At 48.0% G+C, this 23,627-nt stretch overlaps 1 protein-coding gene across 11 annotated transcripts in view; it reads right to left on the bottom strand.

Annotated features, from left to right (window-relative positions):
• HDAC4 (histone deacetylase 4) overlaps positions 1-23,627 on the bottom strand; it is a 172,128-nt gene that overhangs the window by 55,665 nt on the left and 92,836 nt on the right. For 9 of the 11 annotated variants that reach the window (XM_064433403.1, XM_064433412.1, XM_064433411.1 and 6 more), the window contains 3 exons: positions 11,596-11,746; positions 8,551-8,671; positions 3,670-3,791 (listed from right to left, as the gene is read on the bottom strand). In XM_064433403.1, coding sequence (XP_064289473.1) covers positions 3,670-3,791; positions 8,551-8,671; positions 11,596-11,746 — 394 coding nt within the window. The remainder of the gene's footprint in view (positions 1-3,669; positions 3,792-8,550; positions 8,672-11,595; positions 11,747-23,627) is intronic. The other 2 variants (XM_064433407.1, XM_064433413.1) reach the window with 1 other exon arrangement.

Raw genomic sequence — 23,627 nt, 5'->3', positions numbered from 1 at the left:
GGACATTACGCTTTCCTTGACAAATGCAGCATTATAATTGTTGACAAACCCTTTCATTTTCCCTTTTATTAGTCTCTAAATCAACAAGTTCACACCAATTTCACCTACTTAGCTGCAAATTATTGGACAGCAAATAATACCCAAACAACTCCAGTTTCCTGCAATACCAACAACACCACAGGATGCTGGATGCTTTCCTCTCTCACGTTCCTCTCTTCTGCATGGAAAAAGAACCATGGAGTCACATAATCATTTAGGTTGGAAAAGCCCTCTAAGATCATCAAGAGGAAAAGCATGCTAAGAAGTGAAATAATTCCCTTTAAATCTTCATGATGGTAGTGGTGTCAGCTTTCTAAGTAACAGCATGTTCTAATACATCCACTGCTCAAATTTCAGAAAGCAGGAATGCCATCAACAATCTCTTTCCTGGGGAGAAAATGAGGACACGATTCCTTGGAAATGCAAAACTGAAAAGCTCTGCTAAAACCCACTTCAGCAGCTCCACAAAAGGTGTTGACAAACAGCTCTTGGGGTTACCAAAACAGGCTGTCCCAACCCAGAGTCTAAAATCATTCCATAAGGACTCTCCAGAGATTCTCCTTGAGGATCCCAGTGCAGCACATAACGAATGTTATTATGTTTGGGAGACACCAATCTTGACCTGGGAGCAGAAGAGGTCACTTAGAATTTCCCCTCTCAAGAGCTGTCAATAAAACTCTGACATTAAATTCCACACAGAGCAAAGTAAACTACCCAGAAGAGGAAATAAAAATCCTTGTGCTAATCCAGGTATTTAACACCAAAGGCAGGAGCAGCACCAACCAAAATGACCTTAGATCAGTGAAAAAAGGAAGAGCCCCAAAGTGCTTGGAGAGAGGGAGCAGAGTGAAATCAATCCCCCAGCCAGGCTAAGAACAGGATTCAAGCAATTAGTAACTGCACCAGGAAAACAATTTCACGCTGAAACCAAACAGCCAAGAAACTGGAGGATAATTTAGGAAAACAAATCAGAGAGAGCAGGATTTCAGGGCCTGGGAGGCATCAGGAGCACACTGCAGGAGCTGGCTGTTCCCCTGCTGAGGGCTTTCAAGCACTCTGAAGATACCTTTCCTGCACATCCTCCCTCTCCCATAACCTGTGACCACCAGGATGCTTGAAATAAGAGTAAAGACACAGAGTATTACTAAATGCAGGGAAATAGCATATTTGATGGAATCATGGAATTGTTTGGGCTGGAGGGACCTTAAAAGCTCACCTTGTTCCTACCCCCTGCCATGGGCAGGGACACCTTCCTCTATCCCAGGGTGCTCCAAGTCCTGTTCAACATGGCCTGGAACACTTCCAGGGATGGAGAATATTTATTCTTCCCAAAAATGTCTCAACCTGCAGGACATGCTCCCAGCTCTGCAGACTGGGAGAAATGCTAATTCCAACTGCCTTCCCACCACCCCCTAAGCTGCCCTCTCCCCAGCAACACTGCTGGTTGGATTCCAGCCCTGGTAATCAGAGCTGTATTGTGATGGGTTCTGTTATTTGAGCTGCAAATATTTAATCAAATTTAATAAAATTGGACTACATGATATGGCGGTTTTAAATTACCAACACAAAGCCAGAGCGTTGCCTGGTGCCAAAAATCTGAAAAGCTCACCCGTAATAAAGAACTTTATTTAGGATGGGCTCCAGCCTTCCCTGCCTTTTGTTTACACCAGACTGTTCAGGAGCCTTTCTTCTCCAAGCAACTTAACATTCTTGGCACTGGGAATTCTGCAGGATATTGCTGTGCCAGAGCCTGACGTGCTGTTGCATTAAAAGGAAAATAAAAGAAAACAATGGAAAAAAAGAAAAATAATTCTCCCTGAACCTTACAAAAGTGAACTTGTATGTATCCCAGAGCAGTGCCCAGGAGATTGATGCTGGTGACCAAAAAGAACAAGAGCCAGCGTTCTGGCAAACCAAAATCAGCTGAACGTCCTCCTGCTGGAAAACAACAATGGGTTTGGTGGCTTCCACTCTTTAATAATGTGATTAGCTGCATTTATCATCCTTAATTCCCCCTGTCTGACAGCAGGAGTTCACTCAGCAGGAGCTTTGGTGAGATCCCAGCTTGGGAAGCAGCACAGGGTGAGATGTGCAGATGTCTTCCTTCTCCTGCAGGAGGAATTCCCTTCCAGGACACTGGGAGCAAGAAAAGAAGGGCGACTGCTGCTCAAAGCCAATCTGACAAGGTGCCCTGAGGTGACGAGCCAGGCAGGTTTGGGAGCATGTCAAAGCCCATTTTTATTGTGGTAATGCTAACAGGGTAGGAACGGATCACCTGGCATCACAAGGCATAGGAAAGAGCTAAAAATCTCTTGGAATCAGGCTGCCCACAGGGCCTAAGTGATAGGTTTGGTGCAAAGGGATGCTTCCCTGCACGGAAATGCTGTGAATCCCCAGGGAAGCCTGGAAGCTCTTCCATTTCCCAGGAGCAGAGAGGAGAGGATGCTCTGTCCTTCAGCAAATCCAGTTTTCTAAGCTCGGCTCTTGGAGTCTTCCAGAAAGGGCACAGTTAAAAGTACCACCCCCAAAGCCACAGGGGCACCTTTCCCAGGGAAAACCCATCTCTTGGAGCCAATTTCTGACTGGGTTCCTGTGCAGCTGAAGTGCTTGTTACTCATCAAGCAACCAACCCAAGGGGGAACAGAGACAACTGCACAGATGGGACTCCATCCAGCAGGGCAGGTGCTATGGTTCCTAGTGAGACATTTCCAAAAGGGGAAAATTTCATCACTGAAAGGCTGGTCAGGCACTGGAACATGCTGTCCAGGGCAGTGGTCAGTCACCATCACTGGAAGTGTTTAAAAAACCTGTGGATGTGGCACTTGGGGCTATGGGTTAGAGGCAGCCTTGGCAGTGCTGGTTGAAGGCTGGATGATCTTTGAGGGCTTTTCCAACCTTAATGATTGTGTGATCTTTCCAGAGAAGCTTTTTTTGCTGTCCTGAAGTGATTCCCAGCACGGCCAGTAAGCAGAACAGCTCCCTGAGCGAGGCTGAGCTCTCACAGCTGAGCTGTTCCCCGAAGGCAGCAGCCCTGAGCTGGGCGGGTTGGGAGCCCAGGCTGTGCTGGCTCAGGCATGTGCTACAGAGCTGAGGCCACAGCCAAGCCAAACAACCTGGTTTACATAATACAGGCTTGAGGAATAACTGACCTGCTCAGCCACCGTGCAGGGAGCAGCCAGACTGAAAGAGAACTGTCTAGGTGTGAACCAAACCCTCGCAGGAAGCCTGGTGCTCGCCCTGGCACAAAACTCCTTATTTACCTCAGGTACAAACTTGTACATAAAATGCAAATCCCCCAAGAAATGAACTTTTTCTCGGTACTTTTCTCACTCAGCAAACATACTCGGGCTGGAGACACGCAGATCTCTGTGAGAGCTTTGGGTTTGGGGAAATATCTCCCAAACTTTGACATGTTTCCCGCACTCCTCACACATCCCAGAGCAGCCCCAGGCCCCCTGGAACACTGGGAGCACAGAGACAGGTGAAGGGGAAGCAGATGGACAGGGGGCTTGGGAAACAAGCCTGGAATCCAGCTTTTTGGCAGCATCCCTTCTTTTTCAGGAAAATCAGATCAGAGGGCCAAGCGTGGCAGCAGGGATGGGCAGCACGAAGGGGGAAGGGCAGCCCTACCTGTTTTTCTGAGTGGGAAGTCGTCTTTGGAATCGTACATGCCCAGGACTGGGTGGTTGTAGGTGCCGGAGACGCCGCTTTGGGGTGGGGAGCTCTGGTCCAGAGAGCTGTGCTGGGTCTTCCTGCAACAGAAGGAAAGAGAAGAAGGGACAAGCTTTACACTGGTGACACGCAGAGGGGACGAGCGCAGTGCCTGCCACCTCAGGGAGTAGGGAACGTGGCAAAGGCAAAGGCTTTCTCCTCCTCGGCACTCCTACAAAAAAACCCACTGAAATCCAATTCACAGGAAGGTAATTAAGTTTTCAGCGTAAGATTCCACCTTGGCTCAGCTCATGCAGGTATTTAACCATAAGTATAAATTCTAAGACAGTAACCTGGGCTGGGTTTTGCTAAATCATGTTCCTGACTCTCAGCACAGGTGAGATCTCAACTTCAGCACAAGTTGAGCCATCTCCCTCCCCAAAAAAACCCCAGGCTCAGCAGACAGAGTCCAAGGCTGAAGCACTGCACCTGGCCAGCAGCAGCCATGGCACACAGGTGGCCCCCTGCCCTTCCTCCTGCCTGTCCTCCCATCCCAGGAGCTCAGCAGAGACGGGGCCAAAGCACTCAGCACCTTTCCAGCTGAACTTCACCAAGATGATAATTTATGGCTTTGTTTGAGCAGGCTGCTGGAAGTAAATTACAGTCTGTTTGCTGAGGATATTAAATAATGAATGAGTTTTCTCAGCCTCCTACCAGTTTGTTGGCTGCATCTTTCCTGCTTAATGACTTGTGCCCAGCTTTGCTGTTTCTCAGGAGCTCCACCAGCCTGGGAGAAGGCTCCAGCCAGCAGAGCAGCTCCATCAGCAGAACGACTGATTTAGCCATGCAGGTGACACTCACTGCGCTCTCACAACTTCACTTTAAATAAACAGAATTTAAATCCCATATTTCTTCTAAATACTAATGGATTTGGGACAATGGAAAGCATGCATTTTGTAAAAAAAAATTAAAAAAATTTGAAATTTTGTACTGCCTAAAAACCAAGCTGAAAATATTCTCCTACAAAGGTTCTTCAAGGAACCAAAAGAAGCCATTCCCAGCTGAAAAAGGCACAAATTCACACCATTTCTTGAGCAGTACTAATCCCTTGAGTGCAAGCTCAACTTAGAAGTTGGCTGCTGAGATCCAGAGCATCAATTCCACTGCAAGTTAAAGCCTTCCAAAAATAAGGGGCTAATGAAATACTAGGAAAATACATTGAATTTTCTACATAATTCCAAAAAATGTAACCTTATGCAAATTTTATTTGAGCATCAACGTTTTCTACTCCCACAGACCTTCTAGTGGGAGGTGTGCCTGCCCATGGCAGGGGGTGGAATGGGATGGGCTTTAGGATCCCTTCAGCCCAAACCATTCTGGGATGCTGTGGAAGTATGAATGTCTGTGGTTTCCCAACCCTCCCTCTTCATTATCCAGACTTCTCTGTACATAAAGAAAAATGATTTCTGGGGCTCTTGCAGGGCTGTGCTTCCCACACCCACCCCATGCTGTGCCACATCCCCACCCCTGAATGCCCCCACGCACACTTCAATCTTCACCTGCAATCAAAACAGAGACAAACTTAAAAAAAATCCCTCCTGGGAAGAGACGTGGCTTTTTCTGCCAGGATCTGCTCATTCCATGGCAAGGTAGCCCTCCCAGGAATGATGTTTCACTCCCAGGAATCCTGGGTGCTGTGATCTGAGAGCCCTGAGCCCCATCAAGTCACACAATGACGTTTTTGGCTCTATATGAGCAACAGACCTTTTTTAATTCATCTTTTTTATTATTCTTATTTTTTTTAATCATGACCTATGCAGCACAATCGAGTACATTGAAGCTATTTTCAACCCTTTGTCAGGCAATGTGCAGGAATTCAAAGGGCCTGTTTAGATGTGCTCCAGGGCTGCTGAATGACAGATATTGAGCTCTGCAAACAGGAATACATTCCCTGGCTCCAGGACTGGGGTCTGACGCTGCTTCCAGCAGTATGCCCTGCTCTGCATGCCCCTTCAGGAATGTCAGAGCTCTGGGAGGAGAGGAAATTGGACACTGCACAGAGCTTGCAGACATTCCTGAAAGCACATCCCTTCATTCAAGGCATCCCCTGTTCCCTGAGCTCCTTCAAACACCCACGTGCACAGACAGAAAGGCTGGAGTGATGATCTTGGGAGTCTTTTCCAACCTTAACAATTTCATTATTCGATATTTAATCCTTCAATCATGCTCACCAAGGTGCACTGAATATACATTCAGACATGTGTACCTGTGCTGGAATGTTTTGCGCTCACACCCATGGATGTTGGGATCATTCAATGCATAATTTCATGTGCAATTGAAAGTATAGTTGTACCTCTCTACCTCCTCACTGTGCAAATACTCAGTTAAACTCCCTTCCATGGCTGCTAGCACATGGAGTGGCTGCTTCCCAAGCACGGCTGACAGTTTCCCAGAGAGCAGAAATTCCTGGGAGCCAGGCTGCCCGGTGGGTTTAAAATCCAGGGGAGGGACAGTCTGACAATGCAGTTCCAAAGAACCTCCTCTGCTGTTTCCTATCACAAAATCCCAGAGTGGTTTGGGCTGGAAGGGACGTTAAACACCACCTTGTTCACCCCTTTCCACCATCCCAAGCCCTGTCCAACCTGGCTTTGAGCATTTCCAGGGCTGGGATATCATCCTAGAGGTCTTTTCCAGCTCTAATACCTCTGTGATTCCGTGCCAGCAGAACATTTTTCCTGTCACAGCCACTGACGTCAGACCATCATGGTGCTCAATATTCTTAGGAGACTTTTTTTTTCCTTAAGCAATGCTTTCCATTAAAAGAAAAAAAACCACACCAAAAAGGAATTCACAAATCTTAATAAGACCAAGGGAAGTGCTTAAAAGCAGGCGTGTTGCTTCGAGAGGCTCTCCCAGCATCTGCTAGCACTTAATTGCCTGGCCTGCTCACAGTGGGAGTGTGGAGTGGATCTCCTGCAAGCCCTGCTCACATGTGCTCAACCCAGCCACCACCCAAGTGCATCACAGCACAGCTATGTGGGGACAGAAATGCCTCCAGAGCTCAGCTGGTAACCTATGAGATGCCATATAAATAAATACTAATATGTCAGGAATTTAAAGGTTGATTCTCCTTTTGAAAAAAAATAAAAATTAATAGAATGGAAAGGAAAAAAAATCTTCAACTTCTGCCTGAACAAGTGAAGGGTGCATTTAAAAAATCCTGTGTTGCTGCCATCTGCCCTCCTTGAGGGCTCAGCAGGACAATTCAGCACTGAGAAAGAGCAGTGAGGCCCCAAGGCTTTGTCCATCTTGGGTTAGAATCCAGAATAACAATCCTCACCCCACCACAGAACAGATGGAAAATGAGGGGATGGTATGACCTGAAATCTCTGTGCAATGGTTTGTGTTGTCTCTGCCTGTGGCATCTCTGGAGCATCACGGGGAAGGGGTGTTAGGATGCCTAAGTGCCACAACAAACCCAAACCACACTTTGGTGCTCAGAAAGTTCTCAGCATCAGCTGAGGCAACATCCTGAAACCCCAAACAAGACGTGGCTAAAAACCTGCAGCAGCCCTGGCCTTGCATCACAGAGAATCCCAGGATGGTTTGGATTAGAAGGGATTTAAAGCTCATCTCATTCCTCCCCCTGTCGTGGCAGGGACACCTTCCACTATCCCAGGCTGTTCCAAGCCCCATCCAGCCTAGGCTGAGACACTTCCAAAGATCCAGAGGCAGCCACAGGTACTCTGGGCACCCTGAATTCTAACTGACCTTGTACCACTCCTGCATTAACTGTTATTTTAACCATCCCTTAAAGAAAGGGAGGCTCAGAGTCTTCAACCACCTTTAATGAAATCCCCAAGTCTCAGATTAGATTTTCAGAGTTGTATTAAAGCTGCTCAATCTCACTTTGCCTCCAATAACATCTGAATTCTTCTGCCAACTCCACATCAGCATTTCTGTGCTGGCTCAGAGCTGGGATAGCTTTCAAATATCATTGCAGCTCAGTTTCTGAAATTTGGAAACATCTTCTAGCTATGACCTCATCCTCCCTTTACACGCGTTCATTTCTTAAGACTTAAAACACTGTCAGTACTTCAGCCTGAACATTAATTTCATGGCAAAATGAAATTACTTTTGTAACGCAAAATTTCATGAATTTTGAGGTCACTAAAGCCAACATCCAAAGCACTTTGGCTTTTTATTTAATTGACAAAATCATAGCAGTGGAAACTTCCAAGTCACATCAAATTTCTAACTGTCTTTAGTACAATGAAAAAGTTGATTTCTGAAATTGAAACTGGAGACCTGCAGTTGAATATTTTTGGTTGAAAATGGAGATGTTGGGGCAGTTGTGATCAGAAGTGCAGACTGGACCCACTGGATGTTTCCAGTAAGAGTCAAGTAAACAAAACTTCCAAGTCTGAGATATTAAGAATACCAGTAAGTGTTAAAAGTTTTAAAAAGCAAAGCTTAAGTATCCTGAGCTGCAGGAATTCACTGAATCATAGAACATCCTGAGTTGGAAGGGACCCACAAGGATCATCAAATTCCAGCTCCTGAACATAAAAACTATTCCTCATTTGACTACAGTTCAAGTTTTATAACAGCAGGTGGGATCAAATCCCGGGTGAAAAGCTGGAGTACTTATAAAAGCTGATGTCTGACTGTAGAACTTGTGAGTTTGAATAATTGTGGATTACAGATGACACAAAGACCTCTTTCTACACATGTTGGGAATGCACAGGGATCCTGTCACTGCTCTGGCTCACCCCACAGGCACATCAGGTGTATTCCCTCAGGGAACTGGGGACAAAGGTGGCACTGGCTGAGGCCTGCAGAAAGCCCAGCATCACTTACCCGTACCAGAAGCGAGGGTCGCTGGATATGCAGTGGTTGAGATTCCGGTGGGCCAGAGCCTTCTTCTTGTTTAACACGAATTCCTGCAGTTTCATCTTCACTTCTGTGCTTGCCACTGCACCTGCGATTAAACAAAAACAAAAATCAAAAAAGGTTATTAAATCAATTCACGTACTTGAAGGAATTTTAAATTTCGAAAATTGATCCCAAATAAAATCTTTCATTTCCAGTCCAAAAAAAAAGAACTTAGCTTTCAAAGAGAGAAGAACAAAGCACTGGCAGTAAGGAGCTCTCCCTTTTTATCCCTTTAGCTTGGCATAGATTCACAAGTTATGTTTGAAAACACAGATGAAATTGGGTTTATTTCACCAGAAGAGGATATTACACTTGCATAGAAGCACACTCAGAATAAAGCAGTTGTCCGGGGTATCCCAGCTCTCTTTGAACCAAAGTTATTTAAGAAAAGGGGTCTTGTGCACCCTCAAGTTGCTAAATGTCACATCTAAAAGCAGAAGGGGAATGAGCCCAGTGGCTCATGTGTAGGTTTTGTCTTGAAAACTCCTGCAAACAGGGACCTCTTTGTTCCCAAGTCTGTGTGCACACCACAACCGACGTAACATTTTGCTTCATTTACAAGCGCGCAGATCTCTGGCTTCAGACAGAAAACCTAACATTAAAAAAAAAAATTAAAGAAAGGGAGTCAGTCATTCTGCAGAGCTAAAATGTCAACTGTGTAATCCCTAATCATGATTTCCTGCACAATGGAGAGCAGGCTGTTCCCCTGCCATGATGGATCCCAGTGATCATCGGGTTGACAGCCCAGACTCCCAGGCAGGACCCCTGACGAAGCAATGCATCCCAAGTTTGGCAAGGGGACACGTGGAAAATGATGGTTCATCCACGCCGTGGCGTAAGGCAGGAGCTCCAACGGAAAATATCTGGGCTGGGAGGAAAGGAAAAGGCCAGGGATGCTGCTGGCTCCACTGGGAACGAGAACGAAAAGATCACCCTGCCATGTTCTCGTGTCCTGCGCCCTGCTCAATGACGAGGTGACGTTTGACATGCTGGGAGAACAATTCCTGGGCTCTCTCCAAGAGCAGGGAGCTGCAGCATTCCCACAAGGCTCTGCTTGGAGCTGTAAAATGGTTCAAATACCAAAGCGAGAAAATTCCCTTTTTTTGGAGCCCTGCATTTCTCACCAGCTTCACAAACACCAGTTTGGTGTATAGTTCAAGCGAAGAGATGGAGATAAATTCCTGAGTAGCAGAAGGGGTGACAAATCCATGCTTGAAAGCCTTCTCCCTCCAGAATGTGTCATCCTTAATCCATTAGCATCCTTAGAACACCCAAACCTGGCTGTGTTCTGTCAGGTTGGCATAAACCTGTTGCTTAGAAGACTTGAAGTTCAATATTTTTGGAGTATAAGGTTTACCTCCTTTACTGGAAGCTGAAAGATATCATAGAACCCCGGAGAGCTTTGGGGTGGGAGAAACCCTAAATCATCTAATTTCAACTCTGTGCCACCAGCAGGGACACCTTCCACTGTCCCAGGCTGCTCCAAGGCCCATCCAACCTGGCCTTGGACACTTTACAGGGATCCAGGGGCAGCCACAGCTGCTCTGGGCACCCTGTGCCAGGGCCTGCCACCCTCACAGGGAACAATTCCTAATTCCCAATATCCCATCCATCCCTGCCCTCTGGCAGTGGAAGCCATTCCCTGTGTCCTGTCCCTCCAGGGCTTTGTCCCCAGTCCCTCTCCAGCTCTCCTGGAGCCCCTTCAGGCCATGGAAGGGGCTCTGAGCTCTCCCTGGAGCCTTCTCCTCTCCAGGTGAGCACCCCCAGCTCTCCCAGCCTGGCACCAGAGCAGAGGTGTTAACAAGGAAGCAGAACAAACTCCACCTCTCTCACACTCTTCATATTTCAGATCAGGACAATTTTAGCTTCTCTTTGCCAAATTTTGTGATGTGAGAAAAAATAACTTAAGTATCCTTAAGCACTGAGGTGCGATAATGATTCTACACCACAGCACTTCTTAAATAAAAAGTAACTTAAAAATAAAATGGTAGCCATGGGAACAGGATCTTCAACTTAACATCCCCAAATTCTGGATTTTTTCCTCTACACCTCTGTGTTTCACCCAAAAGATGCTTTGCTTCCTTTTTTCCAGAGATTCAGGCATTTTAATTTCTTTCTAGATTAGTCTAATGAGAATGGCCAGGTATTGGTTCTGAGGAGAGGCCCAGCAACACATGGATCAAACATCAACAGCTGATGGGAGCAGCAGGGGAAGTGGAAATGCTTAGGGATTCTGAACCTCTGTTCTTTCTAGCACTTAAAAAGGTCTCCCAGACCCCAATTTTATCTTATTGAAAAAATTCTCAGAGCTTTATCTTATTCCCAGTTCCCAGCCAGCATTTCATCTTCCTTCCACCACTTCTCTCATCTGAAACCAGACCTGAAGAGTTGATGGCACAACTTGGTGAGGTATTTTGAGATATTTTTCCCCCCATTCACTTGCAGAAAAAGCCCAAACAAGCAGCCCAGAGTGTCTCTGATAAGGGACATTGTGAGGCCACAATGATCTCCTCAAGTGCATAATGACACAGAGTCGGGAAGGCACCCACAAGCTGTAACCTCCTGAAAAAAATCCCCTCGTGAATGGAAACGCTTCAAAAAGGGGAGAGCTGTGAACTCGACTATGTCTTAAAAAGAGTGAAATTCAGAGCAGCAGAAAGAGAAAAGGAGTGCAGCTTGCATCTGGTGTATTTTATGGGCTTAATATTCTGCCTCCATTAGGAATGCTGCCAAAAATACTTCAAAAAATGTTAAATCAAGGCAAGAGAGGATACGCTTCCTTTTGAAAAATGCTAAAATGGCATTTAGTGAGACAAAAATGAAGATAAAGCAGAGAAACGCATTTCTCTCTTCCCCTCAATTCCCACAAGCTCCCCGTGCCCTCAAGGAGGTTCCTCCAGCTTTCTGAGGCTCCTTCACGGCTCCCATCTGCCTGTCACCACCTGAAGCAGTGGTGTTCTGGCCACTTACTCTCTTTCCCTTTCTCTTTGTTTTTCAGCTGCTGCAGTTTCTGCTCTCGGTGCTGCTTCTCCAGCTCCTGCTCCTGCCGGTGCTGCTCTAACTTCCTCTGGTGCTCCAACAGCTCCTGCTGATGCTTCATGGCCAGCATCTCCTGCTGCTGCTGCGGAGAAGGGAACAGGGAAAAGGAGCAAATTAACACCATCAGCCTTCCCAGAGCCACAGCAGATGCTGCAGGCAGGTGACAGTAACAGTTTCATTCATGGCAAAAAGGACAAGCACTGGCCTCCTTTTACCTCCATCACCTGATTTTAAATAAAACCCGACTAGGGCACCCTCAGTATTGTTTGTTGCACAGAGAAATTGTAGAAATTGTGGTTGCCCCATCCTTGGAAGTGTTCCAGGCCAGGCTGGATGGGGCTTGGAGCAACCTGGGCTAGTGGAAGGCGTCCCTGCCCACGGCAGAGGGTGGAACGAGATGGAATTTAATGTTCCATCTAACTCAAACCACACGGAGATTCTGTGATTAATTATAAAAATAATTGCTCCAACAGATTAAAAAAATAATTCCCCCAACAATTTATCCAGGAAGGATTTTCCCTGGCCCTCTCAACTCACCCATATTCATGGGAATAATCAGGAGACATGCTGTTTAATTAAGGTAATTATTTACAAAGCTTCCATCAGATGGGACATTCAAGGCTGGAAGAACCAAATGCTCCTGCTCCAGTGCAAGTCCCCCCTGGGCTGCCCAAGTCCCAGCAGCTGGGAGGTGTCCGTGTCCTCACCAACCTCCCGGGAAATTTGGGGTGCATCCCCCAGCCCAGAGCTCCCTGTTTGGGTGCAGAAGGGATTCTCCCAGCCCAGAGCTCCCTGGTTGGGTGCACAGGGGATTCTCCCAGCCCAGAGCTCCTGTTTGGGTGCACAGGGCATTCTCCCAGGCCAGAGCTCCTGTTTGGGTGCACAGGGGATTCTCCCAGCCCAGAGCTCCCTGGTTGGGAGCAGAGAGGATTCTCCCAGCCCAGAGCTCCCTGGTTGGGTGCACAGGGGATTCTCCCAGCCCAGAGCTCCCTGGTTGGGTGCACAGGGGATTCTCCCAGCCAGAGCTCCCTGTTTGGGTGCACAGGGGATTCTCCCAGCCCAGAGCTCCCTGGTTGGGTGCACAGGGGATTCTCCCAGCCCAGAGCTCCCTGGTTGGGAGCAGAGAGGATTCTCCCAGCCCAGAGCTCCTGTTTGGGTGCACAGGGGATTCTCCCAGCCCAGAGCTCCCTGTTTGGGTGCACAGGGGATTCTCCCAGCCCAGAGCTCCTGTTTGGGTGCACAGGGCATTCTCCCAGCCCAGAGCTCCCTGGTTGGGTGCACAGGGGACTCTCCCAGCCAGAGCTCCCTGGTTGGGTGCACAGGGGATTCTCCCAGCCCAGAGCTCCCTGGTTGGGTGCACAGGGGATTCTCCCATGAGACTTCCATGCGATTCCCACGGGACTGAGGGCAGCAGTTTGATGCGCTGTGTGAGGGGACACCCCGTGCCCTGCGAGGCTGTGGAAAAGCAGGTGTACAAACAGCACATCCCAGCAGCCCAGAGAGGAGCGAAGGGATCTCTGTGGGGCTAAAAACCGCTTTTTCTTGAAAAAGCAGAGCTTAGAGAACGATTTCCCACCTTCCAGTTTGATCTGCACCCTGCCCAGCAGGGCACGGGCCGGGCCAGGCGCGCAGGCCGCTCCTGGGCCTCCTGCAAAGGCCTGGAATGCCGGGGCCTTGCGGAGCCTCTGGAGCCCGGTGCAGCCTCCGGAGGCTCCGGAGCACGGCGCCCACCCCGCACTCTTTACGTTGGCAGCCTATAAACCAAGGGATTGATCGGAGCTGGCAGCCTCCAGCCTCAAAGGCCCGGCCTCTCCAGGGCTGTGCTTAATGGGGGCCTGTGCTCGGATGCCACCCACCGCTCCCGCAGAACCCCCGAGGCACAGAGGGATCGGGAGCACGGAATTGCGGAATAGTTTGGGTTGGAAGGGACCCTGAAGATCACACCGTTCCAAGCCTCTGCTGTGGGCAGGGTCCAAGCCGTGGCTGTTAAGACAGGGAATCTGCTCTCTCCAAGAACATCTCAGTCCATCTTTCTCCAAAGCCTGCCAGCTCCTGCACACACAAGACTCCCACCCCATTTTTTTCTTCTTCTTGAACACATTTTCCTTTTAATGCCTTTAGCTGAGATTTTTGGGGTGTCCTGTGCAGGGCCAGGAGTTGGACTTGATGATCCCTGTGAGCCTCTTCCAGCTATGGATATTCTAGTCTCCCCTGATTAATTTGTGGCATTGCACATTTGTACCGCCCAATGCTTCAGCCACAGATGCACAATAAATACAAATAAAATCACACTATTCTATATAAAGATGGAAAAGAAACAATCTAAGAGGTATTTACAATCTGCCTGGCTATCTGCTGGAAACTCTCCATGGAGGAATCCCTGCTGCTGCCTGTTCCAAGCAGGCAGGCTGTTGTAAAACACCCGCAATCCAGTTATTTTGCAGTGACTGCACCTATGCCTCCCCTCCTAATTCTACTGAATTATATGTAAACAACCAAAAATCCACACTGGAAAAAAAAAAAAAACTAGAAAAGAAGGAAAAAAATAGAGGAAACCAGCTATTTTTGTTTTCTAATTAAGCAGCAGCTTCTACTAACACGTCTCCATTTGGGGAAAGAGTCTCTTTCCCGACTTCCAACAAGTCCACCACATGGTGGGCTTTGAGAACCTTGCCATGGAAAGTATGCAAATGAACAATATTTAATGCACAATATGGTAAAACAGGTTTTGTTATTTTTATGGAATCAGGAGCCTTTTCTCTCCATCTGCAGTCTCCTAGGCTCTGCGGGCTCTGCTTCCTGCGATGGTTTACATACATTAGGCTGCTTTAGAAGGAGCTGTGCTTTCATTGACATCTGGAGTGAAATGGGAATGAAAAGCCCAATTTGTCACTGGATGGTTTAGGGAAGTATCATTAGGGATGTATTGTCTCTGCTCATTTTGACCCCAGTTTCCACAAAGCCTATTCTTAATATAGTTTTTCAAATGGTTTCAAAGTTGAAAAAAAGAAATTTGAAAAAATAAAATAATGAAGCCACGTCTCTGATTGTACCCATGAAGAAGGAAAAGAAATCACTGTTGGTGTCTGCTGTAGCCTGGGAAAACAAAAAAAGAAAACCCACCCGGGTGTCTTCTCTGGGTTATTTCTCTACACTTACCAGGAATGTTATAGGAAGACAAAAATTTAGGCTGGAGATGAGGAAAAGGTTCTACCCCCAAAGGATGCTGGGCACTGCCCATGCTCCCCAGGGAATGGGCACGGCCCCAGGCTGAGAGAGCTGCAGGAGCATTTGGACAATGCTCTCAGGGATGCACAGGGTGGGATTGTTGGGGTGTCAGGAAAATCATCAGTTTCTGCTTCATTTAAAGCAACAGAGGCAAATTCGAACAGGCACTGCCCACTCAGACCCTGTGTGTTCACCACACACAGCTGGGCCAGGGGCTTTATTCCCCAAGTGTATTTCCCAAACACTGAAATTTCATCACAATGTGATTCACCGAGGGAAATCCCTGGATCTGAGACTAACTCAGCCCCGAGTCTGAGGAGCACTGTGTGACAGACACACACACGCTGCATTAGGGAGCTCGGAACATCTGAATTAGGTGCTCTTGCCAAAATCAATATTTGTAAATATTCATAACTATGGGGATTCCTGCATATGTTTAATGTCACTGCTCCCACTATTTCTGAAAACTGCACAAATGTTCAATTGTACCTGCAGTTAGTGCTGCTGGTGCTCCTTTAGCATAAATGAATATTAATAAAGGTGACAGGGAGGATGCAGAGCATTTCCAGGTATTTATCAACCGCCAGCCTACCGTGAGGACTCAGCAATCCAGAGGATTTTGCCACCACACTCCAATTGTTTTCAGTGCTCCAGCTTGTCTGCCTGTGCGGGGGACTCACACCTTAGCAGTAGAGAAACTGTCACAGAGAAACCTCTTTTTAAGGGAAATGCAGCTAAAATGGTTCTCTTTAGACTTTGCAGTGCCCTCCCAGGAAGCGTGGAGTGCTGACACCAAGATCCCATTTCCCAGAGAGAACCAGGATGGATTTCATGGAGACACATTGCATTATGACTTCCACAACCACTCCTCCAGATGCCAAAGAAGAAGGCAAGCAGAGAGATCCTTCCTGCCCCCCCCAAGCTCAGACTGGCTCCTGGGTGTTTATAAGAGATATTTTTAATAGCAGCAATTAGTGGAAGGGAGAGCAAAATAATTGTGGAGATAAGCACAAGCCTGGGTGAACAGAAGTTGGAACACTTCTGGCTGACAGATATTCCCTGGCATGCAAAGTTGCTGTGTCCAGCTCCCAGCTGCATCTCAATCCACACCTCAGTTCAGCTCCAGCACAGGGGGGATATCAGGGAAAGGTTCTTCTGCCGCCTGTCCTGGCCAAATTCTACTGTTTTGGGGGTTTAAATCAGGTACTCAAAATGATCTTTGGGCTCAGGCCCTGTAAAAATAAAGTCAATCGTAGCTGAGGATGAAGAAGAACTCTCCAAGAAAGTACTCATCAAATCAGCCCATGAAAAACCCTTGGCTATAGGTGGAAGCAAAGCACAGGTGCTGGGATTTCTGGGAGCTGGATTTCTGGGAGCACTGCTCTCTTGGGTTGTTTCCCAGCGATCCCAACGCTGGCTGGACTCCATGCTTCATGTTCCCCCCATCCTGTTTACTGAAGTCTCGGGCTGTGGCTCCAGTTTCAGGATCTGCTCTCTTGGCTCCGTGGCGGCGTATTTGGGATATCTCCTGGAGCACTGGGCAGAATAAATCAGCTGTGCTGGGAGACAGGGAGGGGGGAACATTGTGACTTCCAGCAGCAGCCAAGACACAAAGATCTGGGAGAACGAGCACCTCTCATCTCTTTTCTGGGACACGCAGCCCACATGCCCCTTTCCCACCATCGGGCAGCTGACAGCCAGCTAATCCCGTGCCAGAAATTCCCATGGGCAGGGAATTTTCTGCAGGGAAATGATCCCTCCCAGCCAGCAGCTCCCTGGGCAGGAGACTGATCTCAGTCAGACACATCCTACTGAGAACGTCTGGTGCTCAGGTTTATGAGGCTAAACTGTCTCCAGGACCGGGAATGATGGTGAGGTTCCCTTCACGCCAGCTCTGGGTGATAAGATCCCATGTTTTTACCTTGGCAGCTTTATATATGGATATGGAATTTTGTACCCTAGTCTCCTCCCCATGCCATTACATCCTCCAAAAGGCTGGAAGCCCTCTGAGCCCTGAATACCTGTAAAGGTTCAGCACTGGGAAAGGTTCAGCACTTTTGCGTGAGCCTTTTGCTCCTTGACTCCCACCCCAGCCTAACTTTTCCCTTCCTCCAGAAGCAGAATATCCAACAGCCTTTCCAGAAAGCAGCAAGCTCCATTTGTAGTACCCAGCACATTCAGCTCCTCCTCCAGTTTTCCTCTTTCAAGCTGAGGAAAACTCCTTTGAGTCTGCCTCTGGTGGGCTTTACGTGGTTATTGTTGAAGGGGAGGGAATCAGGAGCAGGGAGTGCCCATTCCAGCATGGATGGCAATAAATAAATCAGAACATTTGACTTAAACCAGTCCCTGTAAACCAAAAACCACATAAAATCCTGTAAAGGAGGAGCCCTACATGTTTGATGCTAAATTAGAGATGAGACCTTGGTCCTTGAAGGAGCAGTTACATCCTCTGTGAACTGTTGTGGGGTGTTTTGGGTATTACAGGAATTCCACATTTCTGGACATGAATGGATCAGCAGTGGTGTACATTAACAGGTCAATATTCCTGGCATAACAACAGGATCCAGTGGGGTATTTTTTTATTCCTACCCTGATTCTCTGTGTTCTCTTTGATTACTTCCAATTACTTTATAAGTTCAAAATTAAGATAAAATTGGAATTGAACATTCAGGTGTGTGAACTGCCAAAATATCTCTTCAGAGTAAATCCGCCATTTACTCTGAAACTCTAAACTGACAAAAAAAATACCCGTAGTGCCCCACATGTATTTTACTCCAGAAAAATTCAGAATTCCCATTGTGCTCCTTACAGCCAAGCAAGTATAGCCCACCTCAGAAGAAACCAAAAGGAAACATATTTCTTCTATCAATTTCCAGTAGTTCTGTAAGGCCCAAAGCAGACAAATTTCCCTGGATGAGCATTCCAGCTTTACTCCTGACACCACCAGCAGTGCTTGGATGGCAGGAAGATGCCCAAATTATTCCAGCCTGATGCAGGACTCCTTCAACCAAGAGATGGGGTAGAAGCTGCTCCATGGATTTGTTGACAGAACCAACCCCTCCGTGTGCAGGTTTGTCCTCACCGCTCTCGCAAAAGATCCTGACTTTGAGGCTGAGGAAAAGTCACCATCCACCCCCTTCAAAGGGAGCAAACGCTCTGATCTTCCAAAAGTTTTCCCCAGGGTTGCTTCCATCAGAAGTTAAGTTTTGCAGGATCTAAGGTGTAAGTTTTGGAGTGGGCTCAGTGTGCCAGAAAAGCAAGGCAAGGTCACTGAGAAAGAACAGGAAGCCGTCTGGAAATAGCGCAAGCTGCAAGGCGCTCAAGTAGTAACGAGGCACAAAATGTTCAGTCTGGTCTTTTACCACTGACTGTACCCAGCTGCAGCTTCCTAAGATGAATAATCCTGTCATCCCAGAATCCAGACAGAGGCGGACACCTGGTATCGCTGGGCTTTTCAAGTTCCTCTTGAAAGGGACGCAGGCTCTGAGGAACGGGTGTGCTGCGGAAGAGCAGCACAAAAATGAGCAGAGGGAGCCCCTCCACACTGGCTGCTGCAGGAAAAGAGCACAGAGCAGACAGGCCCAGGAAGGGGAGCTGGGATACCAGGGGTAGGATGGAAGTTGGTCCTTCCAGAGCCCAAGGGAAGCAGGTGCTTTGCAGGAGCCTGTTGGCAGCGTCCCTGGGGACATGGGGAACGTGCCATAAGGGGATCAGCAGATGACACCAACCCTAGCAGCAGAACTGAAACATGCCCAGCTTTCCCTGCTGAGCAGGAATCTACATGGAATCAACATGGAGAAGCCACCAAAGAGAAGCACCGGGCACTGTGCTATGCTGAGAGCAGCCCCACTAAAGGACAATGTGATTGGGGTCCAGTGAGCTACCATGGAATGATGGAACGGTATGGGTTGGGTTGGGTTGGGCTGGGTTGGGTTGGGAAGTACCTCAAAGTTCCCCTCCCTACCATGTGCAGGAACACCTTCCACCACAGCTCCATCCAGCCTGGCCTTGAGCAGCTCCAGGGGTATCCTGCAGGCAAACCTGCCATTCCATGGGCAGTGGCTCCACATGAAAGCAAGGAGCCATGAGTTTCTCCCCTCGGCATCAGCATGACAACTATCAAGTCTAGACATCTTTGGGAAAGAATTACATTTCTTTACAACACAGCAAAATCTGTCTGGAAGATTTCCTGCAAGGTTTTCACTCCCTGACACCAAAGGAATGGCCCAGGAGTTTCACCCTGTGTCTCTGAACAAAAGGCTGATCCCTCGGATGTGTTACTATCCCTCACTCAATGTAGGAATTCATTCTGTCAAGGGAAAAAGAACAATTTCAGGATCACTGCACAGCAAACATCTTCACAAAGCTCCTTTCCTTGCTGCTGCTTCCCTGCCCATGCTGTCTATGCTGGACTCACAGCCCAGCACTCCCTGTGCTATGGATGCACACAGTCCTTTCTCAGACAGTGGGAAAACTGGGAATGGGATTGCACATCTGCAGGTGAGGATTTCAGCCCATGAGGAGCTGGGAGGTTCAGCTGCCTCCCTGTGCTGTTACCCCGGCACCGACGTGCGTCAGCATCCCCGAGAAGTTTCCGGCTGTGGCTGTAAAACAGCCGGAGCTGGGAAGAGCCCTGCTCCAAGCTCAGGCAGAGCAGATGAACCACATTCCCCACGACGTCCTTCCCTCCCTGCTGAGCTCACGGCACCCGAGGTGCATCTGGCCCTGCCAAAGCGCCCATCCTGCACCTCTTCCATCCAGCCCTTGACCAGAAGGGCAAACGGAAAAGCTTTTGGTAACTTCCAGCTGATCTTGGCTGGGAATGAGTGACTCACAAAGGAAAAAATTTCCTGCCTGTTCCTCCGCAACCAAAGGTCAGGCAAAGCTCGCAGCGAGACCTGAGGAGAGGCTTTCCACCATCTCACCCGAGAGCCAGGCCCCTTATGCCATCCTTGGTTTTGTTCAGGAAGGTAGATTTGAAGGCCGTAAATGTTGTCCCACATCTGGTGAATGCATGGAGGAGTGGAAAACCCACCTGACTGAAGGTGAGTGGCTACTCGAGAGAGGAGCAGCCGCCAGTGCCTCCAGCCTCCAGCCTCTCCCTCGGTGCTTTCTGGAGCCAGGCCTGGGCAATCTGCAGAGCTGCTTTGCAGCTGTGAAAGAAACAGCCTGCCCTGCTCTGTACAGTGAAGCCTTCAAAAGGCTTGGCTTATTTTCCCCAAACATGTCAGGGTTTTCACAGAATCGCCCAGAATGCTTTGGGTTGGGAGGGACCTTAAGGCTCAGCCCATTCCAACTCCCAGCTGTGAGCAGGGACATCTCCCACTAGAGCAGTTTGCTCCAAGCCCCGTGCCTCATCACTAATTTCTTCCTAATACCCAATCTAAACTTACTCTCTTTCAATTCAAAGCCATTCCCCCTTCTCCTATATCTCTCTCCATGCCTGTGTTTTCTCTTTACGCTCCCACTTCTCCCCTGTGCTGAGCTCTGTGTCCATTATAGAGCCCTTCCATAAATATTGTTTCACTCATTTCCTGGCTGTCTCCAACTTGCACCATCTTGGGGAATCTGGCACTTTTATGTGAAGGCCAAAACACAATGTCTATAAAAGCAAGGACTGAGACACGCTGGGGAAAGGATCACATGTTCAGGCAGTCATCGCCTTCTCCTTCTGCACTAGGTCAGATGATTAAAACTGAACGGATGGAAGCAATTCCAAGCTCTGCAAAAAGCCAAAACTTCAGCTCTCAATAGGAAAATGTTATCTACAGGGATAGAAAAACAGGCAATCATGCCAGGAATTTCCAGGCCAAACTTCACTCACTGAAGTGTTCCTGACACTCCTGCTTTGTCTGGGGGATGAGATTGAGGGGGGCTCACCCCTACTTAGTTCCTGTCAAGTCAGACCAGTTCCTCTATTCCCACCAACACCACAGCAATAAAAGAAATAACCTCAAAGCATGACTTCTCCTGTACTAGCAAAGGAGTCAACACTGGAAACAGAGGAGCTGTTTGAAAGCTTCATCAGCTGGGAGAGCTGGGGGTGCTCACCTGGAGAGGAGAAGGCTCCAAGGGGACCTCAGAGCCCCTTCCAGGGCCTGAAGGGGCTCAGGAGAATTGGAGAGGGACTGGGGACAAAGCCCTGGAGGGACAGAACACAGGGAATGGCTTCCACTGCCAGAGGGAAGAGATGGATGGGATATTGGGAAGGAATTGTTCCCTGGGAGGGTGGGCAGGGCTGGCACAGGGTGCCCAGAGCAGCTGTGGCTGCCCCTGGATCCCTGTAAAGTGTCCGAGGCCAGGTTGGACACTGGGGCTTGGAGCAGCCTGGGACAGTGGAAGGTGTCCCTGCCATGGCAGGGGATTGGAATTAAATGATCCTTAGGGTCTCTGCCAACCCAAAGATTTCAGGGATTTTATTAAATAAATGCTTTGCACTCATTGATTAAAATGGTGCCAGGCTATAGGGGAAAAAGCCAAAGTAATCAATTCTAGACAGTAACACGTACACAGAACAGAGTGAAATGCAGTAGTTCTTCCCCCTTCATTGAAGCAGTTTCCAAAGCAATTCTGGGTTTAACATTATCACAGAATCACAGAATGGTTTGGGTTGGGAGGGACCTCAAAGCTCATCCAAGTCCCAACCCCTGCCATGGGGTGTTCATGCTGGTGTGCACATGGGATTAAAAAAAAAACAAAAAACCAAAAAAAAAACCAACAAAAAACCAAACAAATAAATTTCTCCAAAAAGAGCTCTGCATCTTCACTTCGGACTGCATCTCTACCAAACTGCACAGCTCCAGTGCTTCACTTTCAAAAGATGAATGGGTTTTATTTGCTTTAACATCCCTGCCCTGCTTTCTTCATGAGCTGGGCAGCTCCAAGTCCAAATTTAAAGTAATATATTTTAATTTTCTGGGCAAAATAATTGCTTCCCTGCACTCACAGCCACTAGACTTAACACAGTTGCCAGTTCTAAGAGTCACCCAAATTTGGGCTGACTCCAGCACACAGAGACAAGCAGGATGTTTTCCCAGAGAAGATGCACCACAGTCACACACCGGGGTAGTGTGTGGAGGTTTTTTCTTTGTGAGGCATCACAGGGCTTATGTCAATGAGGTGCTGCTTGATTTTTAAAGCAACTCTGGTCCCACTGACACACTTACTACTCTCAGAGATCACCTTGCAGGCCACCCTTTGGTACAGGATTATACCATCCCTATTTTAAGGCTCTGATTTAGTCAAGCTTACACACAAGATGAAGAACTTCATACCTAATGGGCTGGATACACTGTGGTGCCTCAAAATTCGATCTCAGCTTACACAGATTTTGAGCAGAGTAAATCAAAGCTTTGACATAAATGAGAGCAAATATATTCCTATCACCAGTGCTTTGAGCTTGGCCATTATATGGGAACGAGCCTGCCTGATTTTTCATACACAAATAACTCCAGGCATGGACAATTATAAGGGAATAATGGAAATATTTGCCACAGGAATTCCTCATCCTTCCCCCACCCCAAGTGCTTGTGCCAGCCGTGGGCAAATGTGCAATCACAGAAACATGGGGATATGTAAACATTCCATACACGCCCAGAGATGCACACATTGTGCATCCATGAATAAATATATTCACACCCAGGCACCTCCTCACCTCTGCCCTGGCCACAGCACAGAGGACTCACCAAGGGACAGGAGTGTTTGCTATTAATCCAGCTTCAAACAGGGACACTTCTCACAAAGCCCAGCTCTTCTCTGTACTAAGAAGTCTGTAAATAACACCCCATTAACTTTTAATCCCATCTTTCCCACTCTGACATGCATTTTGTATTGAAATGAAAGTTATATAAGGTTGAATCAAGGTTGCTTTTTAATATTACATTAAGGCTATTTACCATGTGCAGTACTAATCCCCCTTTGAAAAAAGGAGCCTATTACCAATTCGGAAAGCTTACGTTGCCATAGCAATAGTCCAGCACTGGGAAATATTTATATAATGTCTCATGTTTTCACTTGCAACAGCCATCTTCCAGACTGGACTGCACACTGACCCTGCCTGGTCCCTCCCTGTCCCACGCAGGGCACAGCACCTGCCTGGTGCCTAACTCTGAAAAAGCTGAATGTGTCCAGACCCACCTGCCCCTGCACTCCCTGCTCCTGCAGGCCCACCACGGTCCACACTGTCTGCAGCTTGTGCTGATGGCAAAAGTCCAACGAGAAGTTCCTGTGCCTCTACTCCCAAAATGTGTGACCACAGTAGCAGGTAACCTCCTGCTAGGGTCACATCCATTGAGACATCTTCCGTGTCCAGGGAAGGGAATGGAGCTGGGAAGGGGCTTGTCCTGGATTGCCAAGCAAAATTGTATTCTATTTGCCATCTCTATGGCAGCTGCCTTCTGTGAAGTGGGCAGTTTTCCTTATCTCTTCCACACCCACTCCTCCCTCCAGGGAGGGCATCTGCTGATAACAGGCTACTGAATGTCACTGCATGGCTGACAAGAACTACAGCATCCCAGTGGGAGGTGCTCTGCCCAGGGGGAGGAGCCCAGCATTCCTGCCTGGATATAATCTGAGATTCTGGAATACCAACACAGCTTTTCCACTGGATTTCCCAGAGGAACAGGTGCCTCTTCCACTGGATCTTCAGAGGAAGACTACACCCTTCTACAGGATCCCTGCTCCAACAGAACCATACCTGACACTCCAGGACACTCCAACTGTGGCTTGTGCAGCCA

The sequence above is a fragment of the Passer domesticus genome, chromosome 10, assembly GCF_036417665.1.
Source record: "Passer domesticus isolate bPasDom1 chromosome 10, bPasDom1.hap1, whole genome shotgun sequence".
Classification (NCBI taxonomy): Eukaryota; Metazoa; Chordata; class Aves; order Passeriformes; family Passeridae; genus Passer; species Passer domesticus.
Note: the sequence above shows the minus strand (reverse complement) of the source record. Positions and strands in the feature narration are given on the sequence as shown.